Source organism: Rana temporaria, chromosome 2 (assembly GCF_905171775.1).
Source record: "Rana temporaria chromosome 2, aRanTem1.1, whole genome shotgun sequence".
NCBI classification, from domain to species: domain Eukaryota; kingdom Metazoa; phylum Chordata; class Amphibia; order Anura; family Ranidae; genus Rana; species Rana temporaria.
In genome coordinates, this window is record NC_053490.1 from 12,845,255 (window position 1) to 12,861,312 (window position 16,058).

The following is a 16,058-nucleotide window of genomic DNA, read 5'->3' on the forward strand; positions in this document are numbered from 1 at the left end:
GGGGACAAAAGAGAGGGGGGGGAAGGGGGGCAAAAGAGAGGGGGGGAAGGGGAAAAAAGAGAGGGCGGCTAAAGAGAAGAAGGATGAAAGAAAGAGGGGGGAAAGGGGGGAGTGTTGGGGTTGGTGGGGAGAGAAAAAGAGAGGGGAAACGAAAAGAGGAAGGGCAAATATGAGAGGGAAAGAAAGGGAGGGGAACAAGCTGGGGGGAGGTAGAAGGGGCAAAGATAGAGAGAGTGAGAGGAGAGGAGAAAGAGATGGAGGGGGGGGGGGTAAGAAAAAGTATATGGGGGGGAGAACGATGGAAAGGAGGGGGAGAAAGTGAGAAATAGAGGGGGACTGAGGAAAAGGAGTGAGACTGTTGGGGGGACCATGGGGTGGGGGGGGGAGATGAGAAAAAAATTGAGGGTGCTAAAGACAGGAGATAGGAGGGAGGAAGAGAGGTGGAGAAACATGGGGGAGAGAAGGAGGATGGGAGAAAGGTAGATGAAAGAGTGAGAGGGGAAAAAAGAATATAAGGGAAAAAGGGTTTTAGGCTGTTTCAGCCCCCCTTTTCCTTATGGGATTTCTGCAGGGGACAGTTTCAAGTTTCCCCTTAAGGTTTGGGCGGGAAGCAAAGAGATTGGTTATTGGGTTTAGTTACTAGGGGAAAATCCAGAGATGGTGATAGGTTAGGTGGGTAGTTGAGCGGGAATGGGTCGGATTGGTTCTGTGTCTTGGGTTGCTGGGGTAAATTTAGACTAGTTAAGGTCCAGGATAGGTCAATCCAGGTCACCTGGTATTCCAGAATATTCCGGTTCTGGGAGAGAGCCCTATTTAAAGAGCTGGTTCCGTGGATCGGGGCCAGTCGTTCTAAGGGAGAACTGACAGCGGATCTCCCCGCCCCCTCCCTTCCCTTTGTCGCGGTATAACTTTGGTAAATCCATTTTGCAGGTTGGCAAAAGGGGATAGTGGTTGAAAATTTGAGGAGTTTGCAGCTTGAGTCGTAGTGGCTGAGCTGTTTCTTCAGTATTGATATGGTTGATTTAAGTTAATAAGTAATAGTAGTATTTACAAGCATTTAACCACTTGCTGACGGTCGTACGACTTTGTACGGCCTCAGCGCGGCTCCCAAACTCTAACAGGCCGTCTTTTTACGGCCTCCCCTTTGCACGTTCCCCGCGCGCGCTCCCGAGCGCGCAGCGGGGAACTGCTGTGCTGGCCGTGTCCCTTGGACACAGCCAGTCACAGATCGCCGTGAACGGCCAATCGGAGTGGCCGTTTCCTAGGCGATCTGTGCGGCCAATGAGAGATGATCTCATATGTTTACATATGAGATCATCTCTCATTCCCGGCTCTCGCAGACAGCGGTGCTGTCAGGGAGAGAGGAGACCGATCTGTGTCTCTTGTACATAGAGACACAGATCGGTCACTTCCCCCAGTCACCCCCCTTCCCCCACAGTTAGAACACTAATTAGGGTACACATTTAACCCCTTCCTCACCCCCTAGTGTTAACCCCTTCCCTGCCAGTCACATTTATACAGTAATTAGTGCATATTTATAGCACTGATTGCAGTATAAATGTGAATGGCGCCAAAAATGTGTCAAAAGTGTCCGCCATAACGTCGCAGTCCCAATAAAAATCGCAGATCGCCGCCATTACTAGTAAAAAAAAAAAAATAATAATAATTCTGTCCCTTATTTTGTAGGCGCTATAACTTTTGCGCAAACCAGTCGCATATTGCGATTTATTTTTTATTTTTTTTTTACTAAAAATATGTAGAATACGTATCGGCCTAGACTGAGGATAAAAAAAAAACGTAAAAAACGTAAAAAAAAATTGAGCTATTTATTATAGCAACAAGTAAAAAAATGTTTTTTTTTTTCAAAATTGTCGCTCTATTTTTGTTTATAGCGCAAAAAATAAAAAGGTGATCAAATACCACCAAAAGAAAGCTCTATTTGTGGGGGAAAAAGGACGTTAATTTTGTTTGGGAGCCACGTCGCACGACCGCGCAATTGTCAGTTAAAGCGACGCAGTGCCGAATCGCAAAAAGTCCTCTGGTCAGGAAGGGGTTTAAGTGCCCAGTAAGGAAGTGGTTAAATAAACCAATAGTTATGCCGCGGCCAAATTTATTCCAAAAAAAAAAAAATTTGGTATGTAAGGTTATTTATGAAGGTATATTGTGTATTTGTTTATTTAATTATTTAAAAAAAAAAAAAAAAAAAAAAGAATTATATAGTTTTGGTTGGTGTGGTCTCAATTATTGTTATGTCCAGGCATCCTGCATTTAATCCCATAGGGGGGAGCGAGAAAGAGAGAAATAATGAGGTATGAGAGAAAAGGGCAGAGAGAGAGAGACTGTGTGTGTGTGTGGGGGGGGGGGTTGGGTAAGAAGGGGAGAGAGGGAGGGAGAAGGGGGGGGCAGAGCAAGTGATGGTAGGGGGCAAAAGGATTGTTCACCATTTATTGCCTCCCGGATTCATGTGAAACGTTCTCCTCTCCTCCTCTATATCGCCCGGGTGCCGCGTACGGCAGGCTGTCAGTGGCGCAAGTACCCCCCTGATTAGCGGCCCTGACAACACCTGTTGTCCTCACCCGCTGACCGCTGACGGTGAGGAGCGGAGGGGAGCAGAGTGGGCTGGCTGGCTGGCGGACGTCAGAATGCCGCTCCCCTAAAAGTGCCGCCTGGTACCCATGGTACCACCCGGTCCCATCATAGGGCCGGCCCTGCACGACTGGGTTTCTCGGCAGAATCCGGCTCCGATCGAGTTTCTGGCTGAATTCTGCCGAGAAACTCGGTCGTGTGTACGGGGCCTCAGGTGGGTCCACGACACTGTAAACATGAGTGTAAATGAGTCCTGAGAGTCGGAGTTCCGGGAAGGTGAAGCTCCCTGCCAGTTAATTAGCAATTAAAAAATTATTCAGGATTTTTCAAGCGCAGCTTTCATAATCAGGTTGGCAGTTTTAGGCCACAAGGGATGTTCCATGCTATATATATATAAATACAGCGCATTGTGCAGACAGGATCCATATATCCAGAAAAACCTGCTGAGATATCACTACGTAAGTTATTATTTAATAATTATAACAATAATTATTATTATTATTATTATTATTTTAGTTTTTATATTTATTTTTATTTATTTTTAAATTGCACACATGATAAAATCTGCATTTTTTGCTGGAAATTACTTTAAACCCCTTACAAAAGTATATTTTTTTCTGAAAGCATAACTATATAAGTTATTATTTTTTTAATTTAGATATTATTATTATTATTATATTATTTTTATGTTTTTATATATTTATTACATTTTTTGATAAATACAGTATAGATACAAATATATGTAGGTAGATTCACAAAGAGTTAGGCCGGCTTATCTACAGATAAGCCGACCTAACTCTGAATCTATGCCGCCCTATGTTTAAGTGTATTCTCTAGCAGAGATACACTTAACCATATCTAAGATAGGACGGCTTGCGCCGTCCTATCTTAGATTGCAATGTTTTGGCTTACCGCTAGGTGGCGCTTACATTGCGGCCGGCGTAGATTATGTAAATTAGCATTTACGACGATTCCCGAACGAACGCGAGCCCGCCGCAATCGATAAACGTCATTTCCGTAAGGCCTTAGGCGGCCTAAAGTTATTCCACCTATGAGGTGGAATAACAATGTTAAAGTATGGCCGCCGTTCCCGCCGCGAGGTTCGAATTTTTTTACGTCGTTTGCGCAAGTCGTCCGCGAATCGGGAGTTACGTCGTTTAAGTCCGCGTCGAAATCAATAGGCCCGTACGGCCTACTTAGCCGCAATGCGCACTGGGAAATGTAGGCGCCCGGCGCATGCGCAGTTTCTAAAAAACGTCAAAAAACGTGAGGCTCATTTCCATACAACACGTCCCCCTCCAAGTCATTTGAATTAGGCGCCCTTACGCCCACTAGTTTTAGGCTACGCTGCCGAAAATTAGCAGGTAAGTGGTTTGAGAATCACTACTAGCCTAACTAATTTACGGCGGTGTAGCCTAAAAAGGCTAGGCTAGGCCGTCCTAAAGTTAGGCCAATCTACGTGAATCTACTTGATATTTGTTTCATTATTTTAAGCAAAGATCATTATTTGTGCAGTATTTATTTTACTCCTGGCTGATTATAATGATATCCATTTATGCATTCATTTAAAAAAAAAATATATATATTAAATCTCGCTACTGTAGGTATCTTTTTCTATATATACAGAATATTAGTTTTCCTGTAATCTCCTGTACAGCAAGACTAAAGTAAGGGATAGTCAGCACTGTGAGACATCCAGAAAAGTTCTTTCTGTCGAACACTTGGGGCCAGATTCTCGTAGACTGGCGTAAAACAGCGGCGGCGTAACGTATCTCATTTACGTTACGCGGCCGCAAGTTTTACGGGCAAGTGCTTGATTCACAAAGCATTTGCCTGTAAAAGTTGCGGCGGCGTAGCGTAAATTCTCCGGCGCAAGCCCCCCTAATTCAAATGATCCAGGTAGTGGGCGTGGATCATTTAAATTAAGCGCGTTCCCGCGCCGATCGTACTGCGCATGCGCCGTCCCTAAAATTGCCCGACGTGCATTGCGCTAAATGACGTCGCATGGACGTCATTGGTTTCGACGTTAACGTAAATGGCGTCCAGCGCCATTCACGGACGACTTACGCAAACGACGTACTTTTTTAAATTTCGACGCGGGAACGACGGCCATACTTAACATTGGTTGCCCCTCATATAGCAGGGGCAACTTTACGCGTCGCAAAAGCTACGGAAACGTCGTAAATTCTCTGCGTCGACCGCGCGTACGTTCGAGAATCTCGTGTAAATAGCTAATTTGCATAGACGACGGGGAAAACGACGTCGGCGACACCTAGCGGCGGGGGGGAAAAATGCATCTAAGATCTGACAGCGTAAGAGCCTTACGCCTGTCGGATCTAATGGATATCTATGCGTAACTGATTCTAAGAATCAGTCGCATAGATACGCCGGCCCAGATTAGGACTTACGATGGCGCAAATGGCGTTGCGCCGTCGTAAGCCTTTTAAGAATCTGCTGACAGGAGGAGAGAGCAGATTAATCACTCGTCTACTGGGGCAATTTTTTAAATTTTTTTCGAACACATGATCAAATCTGCAAGTTTTGCTGGAAATTACTTTGAACCCCTTAAAAAAGTGTATTTTTTCTGAAAGCATAACTATGGAAGTTATTATTTCTTTTAACTTAAATATTATTATTTTATTTTTATGCTTTTATATATATATTAGATTTTTTGATAGATACAAATATATGATAAACTAATGCCGCGTAGACACGGTCGGTTAAACCGATGAGAATGGTCTGATGGACCGTTTTCATCGGTCCAAACCGATCGTGTGTAGGGCGCCATCGGTTATATAACCATTGTTTTAAATTTAACCGATGGATTCCTAACCGATGGGAAAAAAAACGATCGTTAGTAGGCACAGCCAACGGTTAAAAACCTGCGCATGCTCAGAATCAAGTCGACGCATGCTTGGAAGAATTGAACTTCGTTTTTTTCAGCACGTCGTTGTGTTTTACGTCACCGCGTTCTGACGCGATCGTTTTTTTAACCGATGGTGTGTAGGCGCGACGGACCATCAGTCAGCTTCATCGGGTTGACCTATGACAACGGTCCATCGGTCCGTTCTCATCGGATGGACCGATCGTGTGTACGCGGCATTAGTTTCATTATTTTAACCAAAGATCGCACACATGATAAAATCTGCATATTTTTTTAAACCCCATAAAAAGTATACCTTTTTTTCTGAAAGCATAACTGAGTAAGTTATTTTTATTTATTTTTTTTATTTGAAATTATTATTATTATTAAATTTTTTCGAACACACAATAAAATCTGCTGACAATGGCTTTGAACCCATTAAAAAGTATATAGGGCCAGATTCACGTAGACTAGCGGCGGCGTAACATATCGTAGATACGTTACACCGCCGCAGGTTTTCGTCGCAAGTGCTCGATTCACAAAGCACTTGCAATGAAAACCTACGCTGGCGGCCTCCGGCGTAAGCCCGCGTAATTTAAAGGGGCGTGTGCCATTTAAATTAGGCGCGCTCCCGCGCCGGACCTACTGCGCATGCTCCGTTTCGAAATTCCCGCCGTGCTTTGCGCGAACTGACGTCATTTTTCCGAACGGCGACGTGCGTAGCGTACTTCCGTATTCCCGGACGTCTTACGCAAACGACGTGAATTTTTAAATTTCGCCGCGGGAACGACGGCCATACTTTATACAGCTGAGTAAAGTTAGGCACCCAAAACGGCGACTAACTTTGCGACGGGAAACTAGACTAGCAGCGACGTAGCGAACGCGAAAAACCGTCGTGGATCACTGTAACTCCTAATTTGCATACCCGACGCTGGTTTACGACGCAAACTCCCCCCAGCGGCGGCCGCGGTACTGCATCCTAAGATCCGACAGTGTAAAACAATTACACCTGTCGGATCTTCTGGCTATCTATGCGTAACTGATTCTATGAATCAGTCACATAGATACTCTGAGAGATACGACGGAATATCTGAGATACTCCGTCGTATCTCCGCTGTGAATCTGGCCCATCATTTCTGAAAGCAGAAACCCTGGAGAATAAAATGGTGGTAGTTGAAAGTTTTTATTGTCACATGGCATTTGCACAGCTGTTGAACAAACACATACTGGGCTAGATTCAGAGAGAGTTACGCCGGCGTAACTCTGAATCTGCGCCGTCGTAAATTTAAGCGTATTCTGAAAACCAGATACGCTTAAATTAGGCTAAGATACGGGCGGCGTAAGTCTCCTACGCCATCGTATCTTAGGGTGCATATTTACGCTGGCCGCTAGGTGGCGCTTCCGTTGATTTTGGTGTAGAATATGCAAATGAGCTAGATACGCCGATTCAGAAACGTACGTCCGCCCGGCGCATAGGTTACTCCTGCAATATGAGGCGTATCCATTGTTAAGTATTGACGTCGGGACAGCGTAGAATTTTGCGTCGTTTACGTCCTTTGCGAATAGGGCTTTGCGTAAATTACGTTCACGTCGAAAGCATTGTATATTTGCGACGTGATTAGGAGCATGCGCACTGGGATACGTTCACGGATGGCGCATGCGCCGTTCGTTAGAGATGTAATTTACGTGGGGTCATGTTTTATTAACATAAAACACGCCCACCTCTTCAGAATTTAATTTGGCGTGCTTACGCTGGCAGATTTACACTACGCCGCCGTAACTTAGGGCGCAGGTTCTTAGTGAATCCAGGCCCAGCCTCACTAAGTTACGGCGGCGTAGCGTATCTGAGATACGCTAAGCCCGCACAAACCTACGGCGGGCTATCTGAATCTAGCCCACTGTATTTAAAAAAAATACACTAAAATATTAGATAAATAATACAATTATTATTATTATTTTTTTTTTTTTTAGTTTAAACAAACAGAATATTATACAATTTTTTTGGGGCAAAATATAAAAGATGGGGTTGCATCAAGTAAAAAGATACTAAACATGTCAAGCCTTAAAAAAGGTGTTTTCCCACCCAAAAAAATTGTGTTTCAAAAGCCACTGCGCAAATATTTATTTAAGAATTTATTCTCTAGGGCATGGGTGCTCAACCTGTGGCTCTCCAGCTGTTTCAGAACTACAATTCCCATGAGGCATTGCAAGCTACTGACTGTTACAAGCATGACTCCCAAAGGCAGAGGCATGATGGGACTTGAAGTTCTGCAACAGCTGGAGAGCCACAGGTTGAGCACCCATGCTCTAGGGTCTCTGCTGAAAAAAATAAATAAAACAATGTGTATATATATATATATATATATATATATATATATATATATATATATATATATATATATATATATAAAATGGTTGGGGGTTCTAAGTAATTTTCTTGCAAAAAAAGTAGATTTTTACATGTAGGAGCGAAGTGTCAGAAATGGCCCGGATGACAAGTGGTTAATCATGATGTTGTGTCGAGTAATATGATACCCAACATGTCAAGTAGACCCCTGATGACGTCAGACGTGCTGACGAAACGTATTGGGTGTGATTGAGTGTGTCACGTCACTTCCGCCCACAGTGGAACGTGGGTGGAGTGCATCTGGGGTCCCTGCATCCATCTGTTCTTCTAATATATCATAATACCTGAATTACAATATAAACACATTTTACCGAATGCTTTTTGGTAAGCCAAGGGTGATTTAAAGAGTCATTGTAATCATTTGGTGAAGATTTTGCTTATGTTTGTTCACTTAGCTGCATTCAAATAAAAAACAATATAACATTTAAAAAAAAGGGGGGGGGGGATAAAACTGTGCTAGTGGAGTTTTAATGAAAGGAGAATTATTGAGAAAAAAAAGCTGCGACACAAAAACATGTGATAATCATGTGAACAATGTGAAAATAATATTATAGTCGCCCTATAATGATAAATCTAAATATAAACTAGATGGGCCAGATTCAGGTACATTGTCGTATCTTTGTGCCGGCGTAGCGCATCTCACAAAGCACTTGCTCCCATATTTACGCCAGCGTAACGTAAATAGGCCGGCGTAAGCCCGCCTAATTCAAAGTAGGCAGGTAGTGGGCGTGTCGTATTAAAATGAAATGCATGGCCGTACGAACGGCGCATGCTCAGAATCACGTCGCATATATTCCCTAAGATACGACGGCTCAATGCGTACGACGTGAACGTAACTTACGCCCAGCCCCATTCACAAACGACTTACGTAAACAACGTAAAATACGACGGCTGTTCCGATGTCCATACCTTAACATGACTTACCCCTGCTTTATGAGGGGTAAACTTACGCCGGACGTACGCCTTTACGTAAACGGCGTAGATTACTGCGACGGGCGTAAGTACGTACGTGAATCGGCGTATCTTGCTCATTTACATATTCGACGCGTAAATCAATGGAAGCGCCCCTAGCGGCCAGCGTAAATATGCACCCCAAGATACGACGGCGTAGGAGACTTACGTCGGTCGTAGTAAGCCAAAATTCAGGCGTATCTTGTACTGTGAATATGGCACATAGATACGATGGCGCATCCTAGAACTTGCGCGGCGTATCAACAGATACGTCGGTGTAAGTTCTCTCTGAATCTGGCCCGATATGTGAATATAAGGGTTCACCTTACTTAAATGTACAAACAAAAACAAAATTGAGTGCACAAATATTGTCATATATAGTGGTATGAACAGTGGTGTAAATATCTCATATCCTCTAAATGTAACCAGGGATGGATATGGATTAGACATCCATGGTGTCAATAAAAATGCGACACAGCATATCAAAGAAACTCAGGGCCAGATTCACGTAGCGCAGCGGATCTATAGATCCGCTCGTTCTACGTGAATTAAGATCCGCTCCCGCAAGTTTAGGAGGCAAGTGGCTAATTCACAAACAACTTACCTCCAAACTTGCGACGGCGGATCCTAAATCCCCCAGCGGAATTCAAATTCCGCGGCTAGGGGAGTGTCATATTTAAATCAGGCGCGTTCCCGCGCCGATTTAAATGCGCATGCGTCGTCCGGGGAATTTCCCGGCGTGCATTGCTCCCACTGACGTCTCTAGGACGTCAGTGGTTGCGACGCTTACGTAAACGACGTCCGTCCGTATTCGAGAACGACTTACGCAAACGACGTTAAAAAATTTAAATTAGACGCGGGAACGTCGGCTATACTTAACATTGGCTGCGCCTGATAAAAGAAGGGGTAAGTATACGACGGAAAACCGCTACGGAAACGACGTAAGAACACTGCGACGGGTGAATTTGCGTATCTCGCTGATTTACATATTATTTATCGTAAATCAGCGGGAACACCCCCGGCGCCATTTTTAAATTGAAAAAAAGATCCGACAGTGTAACACATTGTAACACTGTCGGATCTAGCCCTATCTATGCGTAACTGATTCTATGAATCAGGCGCATAGATAGGACCAGTTTACGTCAGAGATACGATGGTGTATCTGTAGATACACCGTCGTATCTCTTTGTGAATCTGGCCCTCAATGTCCGCGAACAGAATATATATATAACTAAAAAATTCAAGTCCAGTCCCACAGGGAAGGATGGTAAAAAGGAGTGAAGAGTGCAGGGGATCAAACAGCCATCCGCCACCACCGCAATGGATTCTTCCTCGTGTTCCGCACACAGGTGAGACAGGGGGAGGGGAGAACCCTTACCAGATCCGTTGGACCTCAGGTGACAAGGTCATATGAGCTTGGCAGATATACCTCTGCAAGGTTAAGGTTAGTAGACTCCTCCTGAGCATCTCATCTCCATCCTCACAGATGTCAAAACGAAGCATGAAGGGGACACTCTCTCCTGGATAAACCACTCTGTGAGTAGTGTAGGGATTGAAAAAATAAGATTCGCAATAGAGCGTCATCTTTAAAAACTCTGAGTCGTTTATTGCTGTATACATGCAGAAAAAACGATACAGGCAGGCAAAAAGAGCATAAAAACAGCCGGCACAGCTAAAACTTCCGTACACCCGTGCTTCCGGGGTCATGTGGGGACATGGTGACGTTGGTACATAGCACCGCCCTGACCAGTTTCGTCACAAATGACTTTATCAAAGGGCACGAGCGACGTATCGACATCACCACAGAAATACACTGAGAGGCTAAACCAAGCCTCGTTTTCATTACTTAGCTCCCAATGGGAGATGGCGATGGAAGGATGGAAGCAAACCTCCTCATTGAGCGGTGAACGTAAGCAAAGGGGAGGAACTACTCGGCACAAGAATCTCCCCTTACTTAAACCGTTATTAAATCCAACTTCATCTCCCCGCAACAGCTGATTAAACCTTCACGGAGGAATTTATGGGAATGGAGGAACTCCAAAGGTAAATAAAGAATAAATATACAGAAAAAAAATACACAATAAAACAATAAATTCCGTACCAAACCCTATAAAGAAAACAGACCTCCGATCTTGGTAGGTGTTATATGGCCTATATAGAATATTGCGTCCACCCCCCTCTCAATCCATATATGGGGGGGTTTAGCGCGGTGTGTACAGTATCACCATATTTCATCAGCATCTTGATCGCACAATTATAATTGATTATAATCAAAGATGTGGTGATAATAAATTTAAACCAGAGTATCATGGGCATGAATATAAAAAATGTATTTAATCGAAAATATTTTTACTGGAACCATATATTGATATTTATTTAGGGACCAATTCATGCCTGGTATCAATATATCACCAACATAACCCTTAAGCATGATATATATGGCACCAAAGTCTGAAGAATCAGTTGAGTTATATCTTTAAAGGGTCATATAAAACCACCTCTGGCCCAACCTCTGTTTGTACATAGTCCTTATTGCTGCAATTAAATTCATTCAAGAGTTGTCAATAAAAGCATTAATTTCAATATCCACATTGAGACCCAACGGTTTTAAACATTTAACCTTATAGATCCAGCTTATTTCGAGTTTGGAAATTGCCCTCATCTTGGATCCACCTCTCCAATGGCACTTAAGTTGGTCAATAGCTATAAATGAAGTACCCGTAGGGTCTCTATTATGTACCTCTATGTAGTGTCTAGATACTGAGTGTTCTTTGACCTTTTCTAATGTTGCGTATATGCTCTTTTAGCCTCACTTGTAGTGGCTTAATCATACGCCCTATATATTGAAGCCCACATGGGCAAGTTAGGAGGTACACTACATGAGTAGTTGAGCAAGTAATAAAAGTTTTGATGTCAAAGGACTGTGAAGTGCTGTTGGACGCGAAACTAGTGGTTTTACGTTCTCTCACTTTGTTGATAGCACAAACTGCACATTTTTTACATTTATGGAACCCCACCAAGTTTTGAAAGAACATAGGTTTGCTACTCGGGGGGTCACAAGCACTTGGTGCCAAAGTGTTCTTTAGGGAAGGTACTCACCTAAATACCACTAACGGTCTCTCGGGGAGAATGGGACCTAAAATGGCATCATCCTTAATTAGATGCCAATGCTTACGCATCAATTTTTTTACCAAAAAATTACGGTCTGAAAAACCAGTGACAAATGGCCAGACATAATCATTGTGTACGCCAATAATCTTCGGTTTGTCGGCCAAAAGTACGCGTCTGTCCAATTTCTCTACTTCGGAGACTTTTAATTCCAGTTCTCCGATAGAATATCCCTTCTCTAAAAATCTGTCAGTCATAACTTTTGCATGTTCTTTAAAATCATCAACTTTAGTGCAATTACGTTGCAGCCATACATACTGGGCCAGATTCAGATACAATGGCTTAAGTTTAGGCGGGCGTAGTGTATCTCATATACGCTACGCCACCGTAACTTAGAGAGGCGAGTACCGTATTCACAAAGAACTTGCGCCCTAAGTTACGGCGGCGTAGAATAAATGGGCCGGCGTAAGCCCGCCTAATTCAAAGTAGGCTGGTAGGGGGCGTGTTGTATGGAAATGAATCGTGACCCCACGTAAATGACGCGCCTAACGAACGGCGCATGCGCGCGCATGCTCAGTATCACGTCGAATTTTCTCCCTAAGTTACGCCGGCTCAATGTTTAGTCGACGTGAACGTAACCTACGCCCATCCCCATTCACGGACGACTTACGCAAACAACGTAAAATACGACGTTTCCGACGTCCATACCTTAACATGACTTACCCCTGCTTTATGAGGGGTAAAGTTACGCCGGTCGCACGCCTTACGTAAACAGCGTATTTTAATACGCCGGGCGCAAGTACGTTCGTGAATCGGCGTATCTAGCTCATTTGCATATTCGACGCGGAAATATACAGAAGCGCCCCTAGCGGCCAGCGTAAATATGCACCCCAAGATACGACGGCGTAAGAGACTTACTTCAGTCGTATCTTGGCAACAGTGAGGCGTATCTAATTCTATGAATCAAGCACATAGATGCGATGCCTTACATTCGGACTTACGACGGCGTGAGTGAGTGACTTGTATAGCGCAGCAAATGCGAACTTAATCGCCTCAAGGCGCTTGGAATCCAGCGTCGTACCGGTCTTATCAGGAGATAAGTCCTTTGTGAATCTGGGCCCTGGTCTGGGTTTAGTAACACTTTAATTTTTTATAATATCTGTATGTTAGATACAATTAAACAATGTATTTTGATCTGTATATCTTTTTTCTCCTAGATCTACAATGATGTCTAATCTCACCGCAGTGTCAGAAATCATATTGGTTGGATTCCCTGGGCTTCCCGATGCCTTCCATGGCTTGGTATCTACCGTTATGTTCTTTGCCTACATGATATCGCTGACTACCAACGGCACTGTCATATTTTTGGTCACCTTTAATGAAAATCTCCATCAGCCCATGTACCTGTTCATAGCCAACCTTGCCACCTCCGATCTTTTATTTGACACCGTGACATTGCCAAAACTCATTGCCAGATATTGGTTTGGAGCTTCCACCATTCCTTTGAGGATGTGCTTCTTCCAGATCTTCTTGGTTCATTATTTTGGAGGTCTGGACTCATTCCTGTTGATGCTGATGGCTGCAGATCGGTACGTGGCCATCTGCCATCCACTGCGATACACCTCCATTGTCACCAATAAAGTAGTCACCATTTCCTGTGGCTTCTGCTGGACGATTTTGTCTCCTTCTACAAATATAGTCGCTACCGTTCTAGCGTCACAGATCCCCCTGTGTGGCCCCAACAAGATAAACAGTTTGTTCTGCGGCTATACGGCATGTACCGATATTTCCGGCACAAGAAAGGTGGTCTTTGTCTTTGCTATGGTCGTTCTTTTGGTGCCACTGGGGCTGATATTGGTGTCATACATCAAAATAATAGTGACCATCTCAATGACTCGCTCCGAGAGCCTCCGGAGGGCGTTTTCCACCTGTATGACCCATTTGCTGGTCATCGCTTTTTACTTCGCTCCGAGAATCTTTATGTACATTGTAAGCAATATTCCATTTGTCAGGATAAAACCTGATGTAGGCGCTCTCCTACTTTATCTCTACTCATTTGTACCTCACATGGCCAATCCAATCATCTATTTCCTTCAGACCAAAGAGATCAAACAAACTTTGAGACGGGCCCTTCAGGGAAGCAAATTTAGAGAGAAAGCCTGATTGAGATGAACGATATTATTGACAAGATAACTGCTAAAAACAAGGGAACAATATTTTTTATAAAATGTATTCATGTATAGACTATGCTCTTCCTTTATACACTAAGGCCCAGATTCATAGGGCCAGATTCACGTACAATAGCGCCGGTGTAACGTAACCCGTTTACGATACACCGCCGCAAGTTTCCAGTTTTAGTGCCCGATCCACAAAGCACTTACCTGGAAACTTGCGGCGGTGTATCGTAAAGACGTCCGGCGCAAGGCGGGCCAATTCAAAGGCGCGCTCCCACGCCGGACCTACCGCGCATGCTCCGTTTCCGAACTCCCATCGTGCATTGCGCGCCGTGACGTCATTTTTTCGAACGACGACGCGCGTAGCGTAATTCCGTATTCCCGGACGGCTTACGCAAACGACGTTGATTTTTAAATTTCGACGCGGGAACGACGCCCATACTTTAGACAGCAATACGCTTGCTGACTAAAGTTAGGGCACCTAAAACGACGACTAACTTTGCGACGGAAAACTAGACTAGCGGCAGAGGTGTCTCTAGGGGGGGGCCAGAGGGGGCCCTGACCCCCCCAACATTATGCTGTGCCCCACCATGTTCCCCCACCATGTGCTTTTTTTTTTTTTGGGCCGCCGCTGGAGTAACAGTCTCTCCTGAGAGGGAGAGCATCCCCAGTCAGCTCTGCGGGGCATTCCTCCCCCCTCCCTCTGCTCGCTGACACTGCATAATGCGAGCGTTCACACAACCACAGCCGCCCGATCTGCTCCTTCCCCTGCATCCTCATTGGCACGGAGAAGAGCGAGTTGCAGAAAGGACTCCATGAGCACTGTGGGGGAGGGGGGCCCAAGCCTTCATCTCAGTTACTGAAAAAACAGACTGATTTCTCCCGTCCTTAGGACAGGAGAACCAGCCTGTAAATTCCGAGAGTGGTGACTGCAAGCTGAGCCAAGTGTCAATCTATGACACTCTTTTACAGCCCAGCGAGTCTAGCCACCCCCCCCCCCACTCTCCTCACATACGAGCAGGGAGGAATAAATGTCCTCCTCCTTCTCCTTTCAGTCCCGCCCACACTATCTCGGTGTGCTGTATCTGAAGAGAGGGGATGTGTGTTCAGGAAATATGAAAATCAGCAGCATGTGTGTGAATGATGCCTGAGATTCTAGCCTGGACCGTGGGTATGTGTGTGCACTGCAGACTGCAGTACACTGTAATCACTGAACTGCATTATCTCTATCCCTTCTCTCCCCCATCTGTCTCCCTCCCCCTCTCACAATTTACTTTCTGTAACGGTCACCACCGTTTACGATATTCCAATCCATCGCCCCACGACAGGTTATCCGACAGACATCAGACATGACCCATTTCATTTCCCAGAATAAACGCGACAAAACAAGCTCTGGTACTGGCCCCAAAATGAATGAATGAATCCTTTAATGGTAACTTAGCTTTGTTATATACAGTACAAGCATGTTACAGTTAATCACAGGGACAAAGACACACTCCACCCACACATCACACAATGGGGGGCTTCATACACATTCTTTTAGATAATAACATTCCGATGAGTTAATTACTGCTTATTACCCAGACGGTCTGGCTCCGCATTTAGAGGGGTTAATTACTACAGCTTGACAAGTCACATTCCACATCTTAACAGTGTCATTAGCATACACAATGAACAATGGTCTTAGGAGCTGACCTAATTAGCACAATGGACACAAAACAGTATTAGCATCACACAAAGGAATGTCTAGGAGCAGACTCAATTAACACCTCAAAAGCATGTGTCCCCACATTGAATGAAAACACTCTATTGACCTGTCGGAGTCAGACTTTAACAACTTGTAATATTTCAAGATATCCTGCAATACATGAATTATCAGTAATGTCCCATCTCATGTAATTTATAATTATCATTTCTCAGTCACCCTATGCCCAAAAGGGCATAGTGACGCTGGCACAGGAGTAAACCC

General features: G+C 44.4%; 1 protein-coding gene across 1 annotated transcript; it reads left to right on the forward strand.

The window, feature by feature from the left end:
* Positions 1-13,142: 13,142 nt before the first annotated feature.
* Positions 13,143-14,140, forward strand: LOC120928478 (olfactory receptor 2A12-like). Its single transcript, XM_040339574.1, has one exon. It carries the CDS (start codon positions 13,143-13,145, stop codon positions 14,076-14,078), a length of 936 nt encoding a protein of 311 aa, XP_040195508.1. The 3' UTR covers positions 14,079-14,140.
* Positions 14,141-16,058: the final 1,918 nt, after the last annotated feature.

Bases quoted from the DNA above. Each gene is read 5' to 3' on its own strand.
- LOC120928478 (XM_040339574.1), top strand. From the start codon at position 13,143: ATGTCTAATCTCACCGCAGTGTCAGAAATCATATTGGTTGGATTCCCT.